The sequence below is a fragment of the Salvia splendens genome, chromosome 16 (assembly GCF_004379255.2).
Source record: "Salvia splendens isolate huo1 chromosome 16, SspV2, whole genome shotgun sequence".
NCBI lineage: Eukaryota > Viridiplantae > Streptophyta > Magnoliopsida > Lamiales > Lamiaceae > Salvia > Salvia splendens.
This window is the reverse complement of record NC_056047.1, coordinates 18,473,935-18,491,111: the sequence shown is the minus strand read 5'-3', so window position 1 is coordinate 18,491,111 and position 17,177 is coordinate 18,473,935. Positions and strand designations below refer to the sequence as shown.

Below are 17,177 nucleotides of genomic sequence, written 5' to 3'. Positions count from 1 at the left end.
CATCCAAAGTCTGCTCTTTCTCGACGGTGAGAATTCTCCCGTCACTCCTTCAATCTGGTTTCTGATTCTTCGACGCTTCGCGGCCATTGTGCGTCCCCATCTATGTGTGGCGACACTATTGTCTCCCATTGTGCGTTCCTTTAAGAAGGCCTCATCTTTAGAAGGCCTCATCTTTAGAATGCCTCATCTTCTCTTATTGGCTTTGGCTTTTCCCGCGGTTGTTCCTTTAACATCATCTCATGGCAATGGGTTCTCAACGTCCTCTTAACGACATCTCATTCCCACCAACTCTTTACAGCGGTTGTGTGGCGGCGACATTAGCTCTCTCCCCCTCGTTGCGCAGACATTGGCGCCGCCTTCGTCCTCGGCAATTATCTCCTTGATTCGGAGATTGAATCGTTTGGTAGTGGCTGATATCTCCCCCTAGCCAAACGCTTCATCCATTATAACATGAGTTCGCAGCCTCTCACGGCTGCCACCTCTTGGGTAGTAGATTCTCCTTTCTCGGTTGCTTCTTCTTCTCCGGACCATTTCTGCCTGAAGCTATCTTCTCCTCTCTGGCATAGGCGCTACTCCAATCATCTCGAATAATTATCCGGTTGGGGCTAACCTCTCCCCCTCTGCCGGATAATTCTTTGACTGCTTTATCTTTCCGGGTTATCTTGCTACCAATCTTTCCTGGCTCCACCGACATATGGGCTGCGCCTTTGGGTCATCTTTGGCCTTCACGACTATTATAGATTTGGAGAGGAGTTGTTCGGTCGCATTCTTCCTCTCTCCCTCGGCCGGACAAACCGTGAACTTCTTTTTTCTTTTCTTAACTTGATCGAGGAGAGGTGTCGGGCATGCAGCCACCTTTCCCTTCTCCAACAGGGCCGATCTGGCCTCTTTGGTTTCACCTTCTTTCCAACTCCAATTACCTGCCTGTTCATCGGCATTCTGATGCGGATTCTCTTCCACTCTCAGATAACGATGGAGATCTCCTGCTTTTCTTTCCGGAGACAGATTTCCTACCCTTCCTCGACCTAGAATCATCGGATTCAGATGCAGAAACATCCGATTCAGATTGACTCTCTCTCTCGGTTTTTTAACTTTCGCTTTCAACACCTTACTATGTTTCTCATCTTCACCTCCAAAATCCTCTTCCGGATCTGCATCTGCATCCGAATTTTCATCTGGTCCCCTAGGGGGGCTCGGAGTGCAATTCCAAATACAATTTTTCAGCGACTTTCTCAATTTTTGATGCTTCAGCCGGTGGTACTCTTCGTAGGGGAGGCCTTTCAATTCCTCATCAGAATCAGATTCAACATGCTGTTCGTTTCTATTATCTCGATCTAGATGAGATGTTTTCCTATTATCATAGCTATAATTCCTTCCCTCGCCCGAATTTCTGGTGCCTTTGATACTAGGGTAAGAGTAATCCGGAGAAGAACGACGGTACCTGTTATGACCGTTTCCGGTGGGGCTCAGGCTCCGGCTGAAACGACGGCCGCTCGGACCTCCCCTGTGGATGGGGCTAGGGCTGCAGCTGCATCTTCGATTGCGCCAAGGATAGCTGCGGGAGTCTGGTGAATATCCACCATTGCGGCGGCGGCGATCGGGGATTTCTACGGCGGAGGAAATTCTTCCCATTGCGGATTTCAGAATGATACGAAATAGGGAATTAGGGGTTTCTTGCTTTAGAAAGGGAATTAGGGATTTGAGGGGGTTTTTTTGGATATTTTTTTTTGCTATAGAGGCAGCGATCGATCCTAGTGATCGAACCTGCTCTGATACCATGTTAGAAAATATAATGCGGAAAATAAAAGATTATTGCGGAAAGTAAAAGACGGGAAGAACTTTAAAGACTACATTGTGAATTACTTGAATTCTATTCTCTCCATAGTTATACAACTATATATAGACTCTAATTCTAGCTAAACATGGAAAATATATTCTAATTATACTAATATCCTTTTTATTTGATTTTCCATAATCTTCATTGATTTCCTTCTTTATTCTTGCCATATCTTCATCATTTGTCTTCTTGTTCTCCAATTAATTAATTTCCTTATTCCAACAACAAGAACAAATATTACTACTACAAATAAAACGTGCCATATTAAATATCTCAATTTTTAATAATTTTATTGTGCTACATTTTATTTATCTTAAAATATATGTAATATATAATTAATAACGATTATGAATAGGCTTAATCATCTATCTTGGACTCTAGTAGACGATAGGTGAGTTGGAGTGAGAATGGTTGTAACAAAAGTAATAAATTGGACTTGTGCGTGTCGGTTGAAGAATTGTGTATAAAATAAAATCCATTATTACAAATTTTTTTTGAAAATACATATAAATTTTTTTCTCACACAAAAACACGTTATTCCACATGCATATTTATCAGAATAATATCTCATAAACTCTCATCTATAGTATAAAAAAGAATAAATTTTAGAAATTTATACAATAAATAATTTTTAATGTGCACCGAGTGCAAAACTAGTTCATAAATTCATTTTAAAGCTACTAATAAAAAGACAAAACATAAAGAAAGTATATTCTCATATAGTAGTATGATTTATTTTAGCATGAGAGGAATATGAGCTTATAGAAGAAGACAAAAATCACAAAAAAAAAAACAAAAAAGATCATAGAAACCCTGAAAAGCACAAACTTGACATTCATCAAAACCTTTATAGAGAAAATTGAATGAGAAAGAGACCAATGATCCCATTTCTCACTGGAATTGTGGAGAAAGTCTTGTTGCCCAATGAATAAGACGAGAAAATTCACTGCGACGAAAATAAGCCTATATTATTATTAAAGTATCAAGAGGGCAAAATAATCTTGGTTGGCATCGATGCATTAAAACTTAAAACCATATTTGATCCAGCGACATGACCAGGAAATATTTGCTAGCTCAAGAGGAAAAAGTAATGATATGGGGTGTGATTTCAAAATTTTGTTTCAAATAAGTATTTGGGTACTTTAAATTATTTATAGGGATTTTTATACAATAATTTGTATTAAAATTGAATAAATTTTAAAAATTAATAAAAGAAAAAGGTTTTGAAAAAATAATTTTATTTACGGCTTTAGCTCCTCCCCACTTACACATGGGTCGGCCCTGACATGTGATATGGATATTTATCTACTTTGTATAAATCTAAAACATACTTTGACCAAAATAGTTGTTTAGTCATAGCATTATTACTCCTGAGAGTGCCATTTCCATGCTCTTGCCTAAGAGTAAAGACGTAGACGGACCTATTTTTATTTACTTTTTACTCCCTGCTCTTCCGCAAGAGCATGCTCAAGGGTCTCACCATTCTATTATTCAATTTAAATACTTTAATTACTAAAAAATTAAAATTATATATTTAAAATCCTAAAAAATAAAAATTACTCAATTAAAATCTTCAAAATTGAGATTGAGAGAGTTGTTTGGTGTAGTATGATTTTTTGTTTTGAAATGGAGGTATTTATAGATGAAAGTGTGAATTTTGGGGTAAAAATAATGAAAAAATAAATTAAAAGTGTGGAAAAAATGGATATACTTTATTGGGAAGTGGAAAAATATTTTTTTATTAAATCTGAACTTTTCAGATTTTTTCAAATTCAAAACAAAAAAAATGATAAACCATGGCCAACCAGAGCATGACACGTCGGCTGCTCGTGCTCTTATCGTCGGCACGGCAGTGCTCTTGCTATCGAGCAAGGTCGTGCCGTCGGCAAGAGCATGGCGGCGAGCACAGACGTGCTCTTGCCGACGTGGATGCTCTAATATGGCAAATATGCTATCCTAGTTAGGTAAGTCTTTGAGAGAACTTAGGTAAAATCGTGCGCAGTCCATTTGCAGCAGACCGATGCATAATTCCCAGCGGAATGCTGCCAATGTTCTGACTCTTATGTGCAATTTTCAGTGGATCGCTGCGCACGTCTCAACGGTTGTTGAGAGTGTTCTTCTTTAGGCACAATTTCCGAGGTTGACCATTGTAACTCAAGCGGTCTGTAGGGATCAGATCGATAGGGCTCACTAATTACCGGGACCTTTTTTCGGTTACACCGCTACTGAGATGTCTAATCTCAGAGAATACAAGCCGAAATACAAAAGATGGTTACACAAATCAGAACTACCACTAAGTACAAGATACAAGGATAACCCTATCTAAGTTCAGATCCTATCACCGGATTGAACTGATATATCTCCGAAGTATCACCTCCACACTCAAGTAGAGGAGTTAATAAACCAACAACCGATCCCGAAGGATCTAAAGTCAAGAAACAGAAAGACAAAGAAAACCGAGAGTTTGAAGGATATGGCTTAGGTCACAACAGTTACTGCACTAGGCCTCGGACCTCCCCAAATCTCAACTGATTGTCACAAAGAGAGCACAGTTGAACGGACTTGACCATCAAGGATCAGTAAACCCTAGGTCCAACCGACTACCGCTCACCACGGCCAACTCAACACACGGATCTCCACAAAACACTTGAATCTCAACCTCACAATACAAGATCTTTCAAGAACATCTCAGATCACAACCAGATCTAACCCTAAGGCCAGATCACACAACAGATCTGAGTAGGAAACCGAAGCAGTTACCTAACTCAAGATCTACACCGAAGAACCTCTCTAATATTGAGAATCATCGGAGAGAACAGAAGATCGGAGAAGATGACTGGCAGTAACCGTCGTGAGAAAGAGAGAGAGTGTAGAGAGAAGGCGGAGCAAATCGCAAGAGAGAGGGTATCAGCTGAATGAATGAGGGAAAGGAAGGGTCGAGAGACTTATCTCTCTCCAAACAAACACACAACACATCCAACGGTTCTAACTCACAATCCGCGTGGAGTGCACACGTGGCGACCATCGGTGGCATCAGGTAAGTGGATTAATGAAACAAGCCTCAATCTCACATTTGGCCTAATTAATTCAGTAGGCTTAAATATAACACCAACCCAATTCCAGGACATGGAGTCCAATATTCAACACGGTCGATGAGCTCCGGCGGCCACTGGCTGGCTCGAATACTCCAAACTTATGAATTCGACCTTTTGCTATCTTTTTAGTCTCTATTTTGCACATTTCTCACAAAACACGTCAAAATACTAAAATAGACAAAATGTATAAATAATGGATCTGTAATACAACTTTTACATTCAAAATAGACCAAATAAAGGCCTTAAAAAGTGCAAAATCCGAGCATATCACCGTCGCTAACCCGCCGCAGAGACCCAGACACTACATCCATCGTGATCAGGAGGAAGCCGATGCAAGGCTCATTCGTGATTATTTTTGCAACGAACCATAGTTACTGAAGGATTACCTCCGACGTTGTTTCTGCAAGCACAACCGTAAACACATTGGCGGCCCGTGGCAAATTCTTCAAAGAACGACCCGACGCAACCGGTCGGCAAGGTCTTACGCTGCAAAAGTGTACGTCAGCCATCTGACAACCTGCTACTGGAAAAGCGTCGGATATGTTCGACGAGTACTGGAATGTTGTGGAAATTACTAGAGGCGAATGCTTGAAAAAGTTTTGCAGGGGCATTCACGAAGCCTTCAATGCAGAATACCACATTGAGGATATTCTAACTTGTTATCAGATGAACATGTCAATTGATCTTTTAACTATATAGATATCCATATAGGAATAATAATGGTAAAGACTATTATAGACTTACTATTGAATGATGTAATTTGTTTTAAATTTAAACATTTTAAATTTGTACATATTTCTGAGTCCATCTTAAAGCTGATCCATTCTAAGTTAATTCAGATGTTTTATGAGATCGTAATTGAATTGGTACTCTTAGGTGGCGTTTGGTTAACATGACTAATATCATGAGACTATCCATCTAGGATTAAGTTGTAAGATTGTTTTAGTTGGAGGGGGAGACTATGATTAATTATCATGAGACAATCCATCTAGTATAAAGTTGAAGGGTTCAATCTTATGGACTAAACATGATACATATTTAATCATGAGATTTAATCTTGGCAACCGAACACTCCCTTAACAGATTAAGAAATACAGAAAGAAATATTGACATTCTAAATTCAGTTAATTTCGATCTGTTGAGTAAGTAGAACTGAAGTTAAGAAGATTCTTTGCTTCTTGATAAGATAATGGCAACACTGGACCAAAATATACATATACAGATTTGGAGTGTAAACGAATCCAAAGCGAATTTATACCAATGTGCAATTTGAGTAATGTACTTGATATATATTTGAACATCTTCCGAATAGTAAGTCTAATTCATATTGTCTCAATTGATATTTTCTTGGAGTAATATTACAAACAATATTATTCGATTTTCTTAAATGCTTTGTCTTACTAATTTAGAGCTTCCGATTCAATTCCAAAATTTATGGAGTACAAGGCCTGCAAAATACTCCATATTTTAAATAAGTGAGATTATATCCGATACATTAAAATTCACATGCACAACGCTACAATAGATAACATAATAGTAGTAAGTAAGTATGATTTTTTGTAAGATTATTAAATCGAATATCATAATTTGTACTAAAACACTCATAGAATACATGAACATTTATATTCGGATTTGAATCATAATACTTCGATTTAATTTTGATTGCGAAGGTTGAATTGAATCGATCAATTTTTTGTTCTTGTTTTTGTCTTTCATGATTGTTTGATTATCGACAAGGGCATCCACTCGAATATGGCATGATAGTCAATCATTATAGCATATAACTATTAAGTTACATGATCATAGTAATTAGGAGATAACAAATCCCGTTTTGCCAAAAATGCGACACAAATGAGGCATTACGCGATTACTAATTATGTCGGCCTAAAAGGGTATTAAGGTACACACATGAATCTCATTTTATGTGGTAATGGATTGAAAGTATTCTGGAAGAACACCAAAAAGTGATTAAATTGGTCTCCACTAAGAATGCAATGATATTGAAAGCCACCCTCAAAGAGTAGCTTGCTTCTTACACCTTAATATGTGTATGCCCATGAGAGAACGCATGTGTTCATTCAACAAATTAGTTCAATTGTGATAAAAAAAGACGATGAAAAGTACTTTTTTTAATAATCCAATAATCTCATATCATTAGATAGTGGTGAGGTAGAGTACAAAACAACAACAAAAGAGTAAAAATAGACCACCCAAAACAAGAAGACGAACAAAGAAACAACGTCTACACAAAAGAGCTAAGTTGACCCCAAAAGAAGAAGGAACCAAATGAAATGTACTCATTTACATTAGTTATTCTCTTTTTTACTGTACTTTCTTCCCACTTTAACGATTTAGTATCATTTTTATAAAATACATGCAAAAATGAAACGTCTCGCTTAAACTGGGACGAAGGAAGTAGTAATATAGTTGGTAAAATTCTTTCTTCCAACTAATAGATTGGAGGTTCAACTTATTTTAAATATGTAAATGATAAATCATTATACACTCGTTTCATATGATATTTTAATTTTCTTTAAAAAAATGAACTCATAGAAAGCAATTGATTAGGAGAGGGTGGTGACATTTATCGCGATTTATCTATTAAACAACAATCATATGAAACATACATCAAATTTCGAACTAACTTCGAATTATAATAAGGTGTGTTATTTCCACTGGAGGATGTGATTGTTTGGAGGAAAGTCAATGTTAAAAAATTTTAACTGTGAATTTAATCACCCATCATCACACCCATTTAACGAGAAATGATATGCTACGTATATTATGTGAGCTCCTTACGTGAGCACCACTCTCGTTTGACACACGTTTAGCGTTGTTCGGTTCGATTTATATATTTAGTTTGATTCTTATAGGTTAAAAGGTGTTATTGAAAATTTTAATTTCACAAAAATTATAAAAATCAAAGCTCGATTTGCTCGTTTTTTTATAATTTTAAATAAATTAATAAAATAACAAATCAAGCTTTGATTTTTATGAATATTGTGAAATTAAAAAGTTCAATAACAGTTTTTAATATATTAAAATCAAACTTAATATATAAATCGAAACGAACAACGCTAAACATGCGCCAAACGGGATCGGTGCTCACATAAGGAGCTCATATAAGGTATGTAGCATATTATTCCTTCACATTTAACTATATAAAGTGTAACGTTGAGACACTATAAAATTCTCCTTATTAGACCTTTTTCGTTCCAATCCTACTTGTAATCTGAATTAGTGTTTAGTTACTAAACTCACATATTTTTTTTGAAATATTCTATTCTAAATGATAAGTACATTTCTAAAATAGAAATATTACCATTTCCATTTTATTATTTCTCTTAGTATTTTATTTTCTTTCTATTAAACTCATAAAACAAAACCGTATAAAATCTAGTTCCAAATAAATCTTCTTTATGATTTAGGTTTAAATTCCATTCTTTTTTTTACTTTCTTGTTGTTTTTTCTTTTTTTTTATTTATTCTCATAGTAACTATTTCTTCATTTTTTTAGAAGCCTTCAAATTCAATTTTAGAGTATTTCCGATCATATATGTTAAACTCAAATTTATTTTAATATAATTGTCATACTATTACATGACAAATTTACTACAACTATTTGAATCAAATTAAAATTTTAAAGAATATTTTCTATTCAATACCTTTTACACTCACAAAATCTCAAAAAAAGATTTGAATTTATTACCGTGAAAATTGAAAAATAGATATATCTTAATCAAGAATCTAAAATAAACTAATAATTTCATTTTGGAGTACAATTGAAATATTTTTCTACTCTATTTCAGGTTAGTATCATTTAAAATTGATCTCAGTGACCCCTTCTATACTTAAACATGTTTATGTTATACGTATATTTTGAAGCAGGATTTATAATATTAGTAGAAAGAAAAAAATATATAAATAATATACGCTCTGCACAAATATTTCAGTCTAAATTCCATGGCATTGCCGCCGCCATCATTGCCCTCCACCGCCTCGATTTACACCCAAAAATATCAGTCTCGGTGAACTAGCCAAACATTAGATAATGAATCGCAATTCAATTCATCTACTAAGACGCTTCCTCACTAATTAATAGGTTGGGGGTTTGAGTCATGGACGAGAGGAACCTCGAATATTCATAGAAAAGCTGAAAAAAATGAAATGAAATATATAATTATAATAAATTAATAATGACAACAGTAATAATTATAATATACTCCATTAACAATTTTATTAAAAATGAAAATAAAACCTTGAATATTCATAGATAGAAGTTGCAGAAATGTTTGCTTACACTTGGTTGATTTTTAAAACTCCTATTTAGGTCTAAGTAAAATTTCATTCAAGAAAAAAAAATTAATAAAAAAGTCTTATTTTCTTTTGAGATACTCCTAATTTGATTTTATTAAAATTAAATTTACGTTTAAGTAATGAATCATAAGAATTTTATTTATTTTACAGAAAAATATAATTGACATTTCTACAAAATCCTATTTATGAATAAATACAAGGTTTTATTTAAAATTATAAGAAGTTTCTTGCTTTTAAGAATTTTTTTATTTTATGAAAATTCCTATTTGTGTTTAAGTATAATTTCAATTATAAATAAAAAATCTTAAGTTTTACTTTAAAGATAATACTTTCTTCTTCTCTCATTTATAGTCTCATTTTGACGCGGTACGAATATTAAAAAATTATTTGACTTTGTGAAGAAAAATGGAAACTGGGCTAGTAAAATATGGACTTCATTTTTATATAATAGAATGTGAGTGTAATGGGTTAGTTGAACGGTGGGTCCACCTACCTAAAGTGGAAAAAAACAAATGGAACTCTAAATCCTCGAGGATATTTATTTACTTCCTCCATCTGCTATTAAGAGTCTTATTTCTTGACTGCACGGATTTTAAGAAATGTTAAGAAAAGTGTGTGGAAAAAAGTTAGTGGAATAAGAGTCCTACTTGTATATAGTTGAATGAATTAGTGAAAGGTGGGACTCTATTACCATCTATAGTAAAAATGAATCGTTACTTCTATTTACAGACGGGTTAAAATGAAAAAATGAGACCCCGATTCACGAACGGGTAATATTTGTTTTTCTTTTGTTTGGGTAGTTGGTTTAGTCCAATCTTTCAACTCCCTTCTACGTAAAGCACACAATTGGCGCACCCAATAAGTGGATGACAGGTGGCGTTTAATTAGGAGCTTCTCTGACTTGGGTGCGTATGCCTTTCTTCCTCGAAATACTTGTCGACGAAATTATTTCATACTCTATAAGACTATACCCTTTAATGTCAAATGTTTTAATGTAATATAATCAGGCTTAAGCTAGCTTATTCATATTATTATGTCCTAACCGTAGCCTTTTGTTGAACAAGTGTTCAATTAATCATATCTTCATAGGATGCAGGTAATAACCAATATATAAACGTAACACTTTTTACTTGTCTCAATTCGATTCAATATTGTTATAAGTTAATCATAATTAACATTCAATACTTAAACTAAAATTTTAAAATATGAATATAATTATACATATTATTTGGATCCACAGTCAAACATTGTAAAATAAGATTAAATCATATACTAGCATATTATAATTAAAACGAACATGAAAACAATTTTCAGTTCTTTTCTTTTTCGCATTAATATAACTTATGACTTTTAATTAATTTTGTTTTTTTCATTTCAAGAAGGGATGTTTTCTATATTAATGATTTTATGTAGTTTCATAATTATGTTCTTTTTCTAACTTACGTCAATGCATAGAACATTGACATAATTAAAAACATACATATATTAACCAAAAAAGCAACTAACAATGTAGCTTGAGCCAAATATTTTACAAGAGAAATATCAACACGATCAGCGTTATATTGGGACAATGTGCTTGAGACGCTAATACATATGAACTGTTGAGTGATACCTTTGGTCCCATATAAGGGTGTGGCAACTTTAGTTCAATAAATTTTTTCTTGAATATAACTACTCCTACTTAAGACATTTCATTAGTAACATTAAGTAAAATAATTAGTGGTAACTCTAGTCTTGTAGAATTTCACAATGTAAGTAATTTTACCTTTTCAGTTACAACTGATCACGAATTCGCTTCCATCTATATGTTGAACAACATCTTTTAGTTACAGGGGAAGCGTCGGTCTAAAATACGAAAAAAAAATTTAAGAAGCTAAAAGTGGGCACAAACCTATATATCATGCATATATACATGGTGTCAAGCATTCATAGGATCAAACATGCAATTAATTAAGGGTTAACATAGACATTCATAAAAGATGTTTTGAAACCGCGTAGCTTAGCCTCACAAGATCAATCCAATAATCAAACAACAAATGGTGAAAAACATGAGTAAAAGAAGAGGAAGAGAGGGTCTCTCTAGTAAGAAAGAGAGTGACATCAAGAATTTGGGACATCCATCAAAACCATGCGCAATTGAGCGGTCCCTCATGCCATCTCTCTCACCTATTCCCTTTTTATTCACTCCCTTCTCTTCACTTCTTCCCTCACATTAACATACCATTTTTTTTTATCATATCCTCGTCTTCTTCTTCCTTCTCGTCCTCATCTACTCTTCTCCACGGTAACCATAGCTTGCGCGCCAGTGCAGGTGAGCCCTAAATGGAACCCTAATGGAACTATATCAATGGAAAATCCAAATTTGAAATCTCTCTAGTCTTGGCAATATGTTAAGTGAAGCTAATGTGTTTTTATTTCTTTCCTTGCCTTGTTTAGTGAAATATATGTATTTCTTTACTCACTCGAATATGTGTTCACTATCTCCGTTGCGCATTGGATAAATCTGGTTCGTTCGTGTATGAATCCCTATCGCGGTGGTAAACCCCGTGTCTTTTGATGAAGGAAATTCCTAACAATTCTTGGTTGATTATGAAGATGAAGATGAAGATGATAGGTAGGGTTAAAGAGGGAGGAGACAAGTAGACAAATAAGTCAGAGTGTTATCTCAAAAATGGACACATTAACCTGAAAAATGCCTTCAGAATGTTCCTTTAGGGCTTTTGAAGCCTGCACTCTCACTTATCTCCTTTTCCTTCATTAACCTTTTTTCCTTTTCAACTTTCTTCCATAACAAGCGCGTGCTCACATTCAATTCACGTCATCAAACTTTGTCCCTTTTGTTTTCCCACTAAACTAATTAACACCATTTCAACATATTCTTTATTTCTTCTTCCAAAGTTAATGAATGGTGCCTGCTGTCATGTTTTGTTTCCCAATTTAGAAAAAGGATCATATGGGAAATGTAATTTCAGTTGATGTCATTCTTGTCATATTAAACTATATGATTGGAATAATAATTTGAGATGAGGAAATGATATTGTGATTTTGGTTTAAAATAAAAAAGATAGGAACCATTTCAATATTTAGATCGTGAAGATCTACTATAGATTTATGGCTTTATTGAATGAAATATTGTGATTTTGGATTTTCGAATCCAATAGAGATGAAAATTCTAATTTTTATATTCACACATATATATATATATATATATATATATATATATATATATATTAATTTTCACTGTAGATTCATACAAAATTTATGGTTGTAAAAGATGTTTATTGCTTGTGCTTTACATTAAAGAATACATATAATCCACATTGTCCGTTAAATAAGGGCAATATTTGATATGTGTGTGATCAATTGCTAACTTTCTTAAGTTGCTAACTCATCAATGCATTGTATTAAAAATATCAACACGATGACATTAATATGTCAACACATAATTTTGTTGACATTTCAATATATTGTGTTGACATTTTAATGTCATCGTGTTGACATTTTTAATACACTGCGTTGATGAGTTAGCAGAGTTAGCAACTTAAATGTTAGCAATATAACACACCACATGCCAAAGGACTGGCATATACTCCTTCCGTCTCACTCAAGATGTCCATCTTTCCTTTTTAGTTTATCTCACTCAAGATGTCCACTTTCTATATTGGAAAATAAATCCTTCTCTCTTCTTTTCTTATTAAAATATTCAACTACTTTTTTCTCTTTACTTATTCCATCTAACGATTCCTTCTAAAATCACATGCCATTCAAGAATGTGGAGGACATAAAGAGTTCTAATTATTTGTCAGATCTATTAAAATCACTAAATATATAGTGTTAAGTGAGTCATTTAATATAATCAAATTAGCAAAAATATTTTACCCCCTAGAGATACATTGGAGTGTGAAATGAATTAGTAATTAATTAAACCTAGGTATGTGGTGGCCACAATATACACAAGACAACATAATTACTTGTTTGGTCTGTCTTGGTTTTGAGCAGGAAGGCCTCATCATTATTTGAGGTGTTTTCTCATCAATGTTTTCCCAAAAACAAAATAGAAAACCATTTCCCATAGACCACGCGTTGATTACCTTTTTAGAGATAAAATGTCACCAGCAAATGAGCTGATCATTATACCTTACTACCACTTGTCACCTTTTTATATGTACTCCTCATTATCATCTCTGTACACACATACATACATGCCTCTTCTTCTTGGCCCTTTATCTCAATTCATCGAGCTATGTATGATGATGATGATTCAGAGATAATTGAGAATAGTTGACTTATATAGTTACCTACATATATATAAGTGGTGGTGAATTCTATGCAGAATGATGGATGCGGCCGCAGAATGTTGCGTTCCGCCGGGCTTCCGCTTCCACCCGACCGATGAGGAGCTCGTCGGCTACTACCTCAGGAAGAAGGTCGCGTCGCAGAAGATCGATCTCGATGTTATAAGAGATATTGATCTTTATAGAATCGAGCCATGGGATCTTCAAGGTATGTGTGTTTTAGGGTTTTTAGTGGTTTATTAGTTCAGTTCAAAATTCGAATCCGAATACACACTACAAAATTATTGTCTATATCAAGATATAGTGTCACAAATTTTGCTAGATCTTTTGTGTAACAAAATCTAATTACATCTGTTAGGAGATGGTTCCTTTCAGAACTATCTTAAGATCACGAGAACTTGAAAACTTCTCAGTTGGTTGTACAGAATATATCAATTGATCAGTTGCTCCAACTGATATGTTTTGTGCTGTCAACTGATATCAGTTAGCAACTGGAGTAATATGGTTTATGTCATCAACTGATATATTTTGTTCTTGATAAGTTCTCAAGTTCGTTCTCAATTCAACCACTCTCTACATCTACATATGCATTTATATACATTTGTTAGTATTACAAAATACTACTAAAATTTTATTTAGTAACAATTCTTCAAAAGTTACAGTACTATGAATCATTTTAATATAATACAATCATGAACAAAATTTGGTTACATTACATATCCATATTTATGTTTTTGCTATATATATAAAATTGTATTATTTTTGTGACAATTTTTTGGGTGACACTTGAACAAAAATTGTGTATCTCCCGGAATATTTTGTTGCCGTGATAGTATAAACAAGTATTTCTCTCAAATTTTAATTAATCCAACTAGAGTAAATGTTGGAAAAAATTGAATGACATGATTTATAATTGTGGACAGAAAAATGTGGGATCGGATATGAAGAGCAGAAGGAGTGGTACTTCTTCAGTCACAAAGATAAGAAGTACCCAAGCGGGACGAGGACGAACCGGGCTACAATGGCCGGGTTTTGGAAGGCGACTGGGCGGGATAAGGCGGTATACGACCGGTCAAAGCTCATCGGAATGAGAAAAACCCTTGTTTTTTACAAGGGAAGAGCACCTAATGGCCAGAAAACCGATTGGATCATGCACGAGTATAGGCTTGACTCTGACATCAATTCGCCTCCTCAGGCATATTTCTTTCCCTCATCCCTTCATCTCTTTTTTTATATAAATAAATTAAGTTTAGTTAAAATAAAAATTTCTTAAATTACATGCACGCAGAATATGGGTTTACATTTGTGAAATCATGTTCGTTCCTTGCCATCATTAGGTGATCTAAACACTTAAAAAAACGGTTAAGGACATTTTTAATGCAATTAAGGATGTTGATTTGTGTTTTTAATTATGCCACAAAAGCTTCAAAAAACGTCTTTATTGTTGGTGTCTCAACTAAAATTAGAGGACGCAAATGAAAGCGGCCTAAAAGAGCAAAATACTAAGTTAATTTATCCTTAATTTAAGAACGCACTTTTGCGTTCTAAATTGTTGTCATTTTCTAAAAAATTTCAATGCAAGTGATTGCGTTTCAGTTTTTGTATCTTTAAAAGATAGTAGGAGTAAATGTTTTTTAGTGAAATGGTGCACCAAATTTTAGTATATTCAACTTAAAATTATGTTGTTGTTTTGATTTTCTGATTCATGTGTCCCATTAGTTAATTAAAGGTTTGACTATCCCTATAGTAAAATAGGGCCCAGTTTTATTCAAAGGCATGCAAACCTTTTTACCCATTTCCTCTACATGCAATCCCTTTCACTATTCATGCTTAAGCCCCTAAAGTCACAAAACCCATAACTTTCAATACAATGAATGTGTCCTCCATTACACCTACTTTTGGTTCCATTTGTTCAACATTAATTATATTCTACAAACATAGAGTGCCAATCTATTATTCACACTATGAAGGGTTCAGCGATACATACTCAAACTCCATATTAATATAATATTACTCGTTTTGAACTAAGCGCACCCAGTTTTACTTTTCTGGGATACTCTAAAAATCTTCGTACTAATAGAGTAAGGGTTGCAGGAAGAAGGATGGGTGGTATGTCGTGCATTCAAAAAGCGGACGACCGGCCAATCCAAGAGCAGCAACGAAGGGTGGGACCCGGCAGCATACTACTACGATGAAGCAAAATTTGTGCCCCAAAACTTGTTGTGTAAACAGGAGACAGAAAGCCTCCAGTTTGCGCAACTCCCGCAACTAAAGAGCAGCAATAATATTATCGAAGACGAAGATCGATGTTCGAAAAAAGTAACGGACTGGAGAGATCTCGACAAATTTGTGGCGTCGCAGCTAAGCCACGGGGATGAATACCACGGTGATTCACAAATGGAACTGCTTCTGCGGAGAGAAGAAGAGACACCTCCAAACTTGCTCTCAGCTTCTGATCATTCTGATATTGGGATTTGCATATTTAATAAATAAACCTACCCTCTCAACTTCCCTGGGATTTATACAATTCTTGTGAACAAATATGGAGTATTATATTTGTTGGCTATATAAAATATATATGAGCTTTCATTTCTTGCCTATTTTAGCTACTAATGTTTGGTTTTGGCCGAGGACAATTACATGTATATATTTGGAAATTCAAGTATTTAACCCAAATTTTAATTTGTTTCTGTTTAACCAATTTTACAGTTGTACAACGGTCTAATTTGCTATTAATGGTACTCCTAATATTGTGTGTACCACTTAGTATTAATTTGGATTTTAAATAAAATAGATTAAAATTTGGATAAAATCTAAACATTAATGACTCTTTATAGCCGGTTGAAAATGGGGGAACATTTAGGTGTGAAAGAAGGATTATTTATTCATACATTACAAAACTTATAGTGAACTTTGATTTTCCATATCAATTTGATAATATGCATGTTAATTATCTATTTTCTGTTTTGGTTTGATTTTGCAACCAACTAAGTTTCATACTCCCTCCGTCAACCAATATAAAGTCATGTTTGAGTTGGCACGGATTTTAAGAAATACAGTGAAAAATAAATTAAAAGAGTTAGTAGAATATGAGATCTACTTTTATATATTTATTTTATAGTGAAATGTGAGTAAATTTCATTTTTGTGGTCCATACCAAAAATAGTAAAAAAGCAAATGAATGAACGGACGAAAATGGCAAAATGAGACGTTTATTGGTGGATTACTAATGTTAGTACTCACATGACTTGTTGGATAACTGTTGTGATATTAATGGGCTCCGTCCGTTTGTATATAGTAGAAACATTTTTCTGAGTATGGAATTTAAGAAGATTGTATTAAATGATGGGAGAATAAAATGGAGATGGAGATAGAATAAAGTATTACTCCTATAAGACATGAGATATATTATTTTTTATCAAAAAAATAACTCATTACAATAAAAAAAATTCAAAACAAATAATACTATAACTCAACTATAATGAAACAGGAGTATTATGTTATAAAGAGTAATAAAACTATCAATTAATCAGCAAGTCAACCCTCATACTCGTCGACATGATCTTAGTTACAAAATTAGTTTAAATTGAAAATTCAGTGGGTAACACATAAAACAAATTAGATATGCGAAAAC

At 34.0% G+C, this 17,177-nt stretch overlaps 1 protein-coding gene across 2 annotated transcripts; it reads left to right on the top strand.

The window, feature by feature from the left end:
* Window positions 1-11,470: 11,470 nt before the first annotated feature.
* On the top strand, window positions 11,471-16,132 carry LOC121770825 (NAC domain-containing protein 37-like). 2 transcript variants are annotated; one of them, XM_042167598.1, is made up of 4 exons: window positions 11,471-11,559; window positions 13,582-13,751; window positions 14,467-14,738; window positions 15,638-16,132. In XM_042167598.1, the coding sequence occupies exons 2-4, from the start codon at window positions 13,583-13,585 to the stop codon at window positions 16,034-16,036; spliced, it is 840 nt and encodes a 279-aa protein (XP_042023532.1). In that variant the 5' UTR covers window positions 11,471-11,559; window position 13,582; the 3' UTR covers window positions 16,037-16,132. The 2 variants fall into 2 exon arrangements, with proteins under 2 accessions (XP_042023532.1, XP_042023533.1); XM_042167599.1 differs by lacking the exon at window positions 11,471-11,559 and adding an exon at window positions 11,577-11,862.
* Window positions 16,133-17,177: the final 1,045 nt, after the last annotated feature.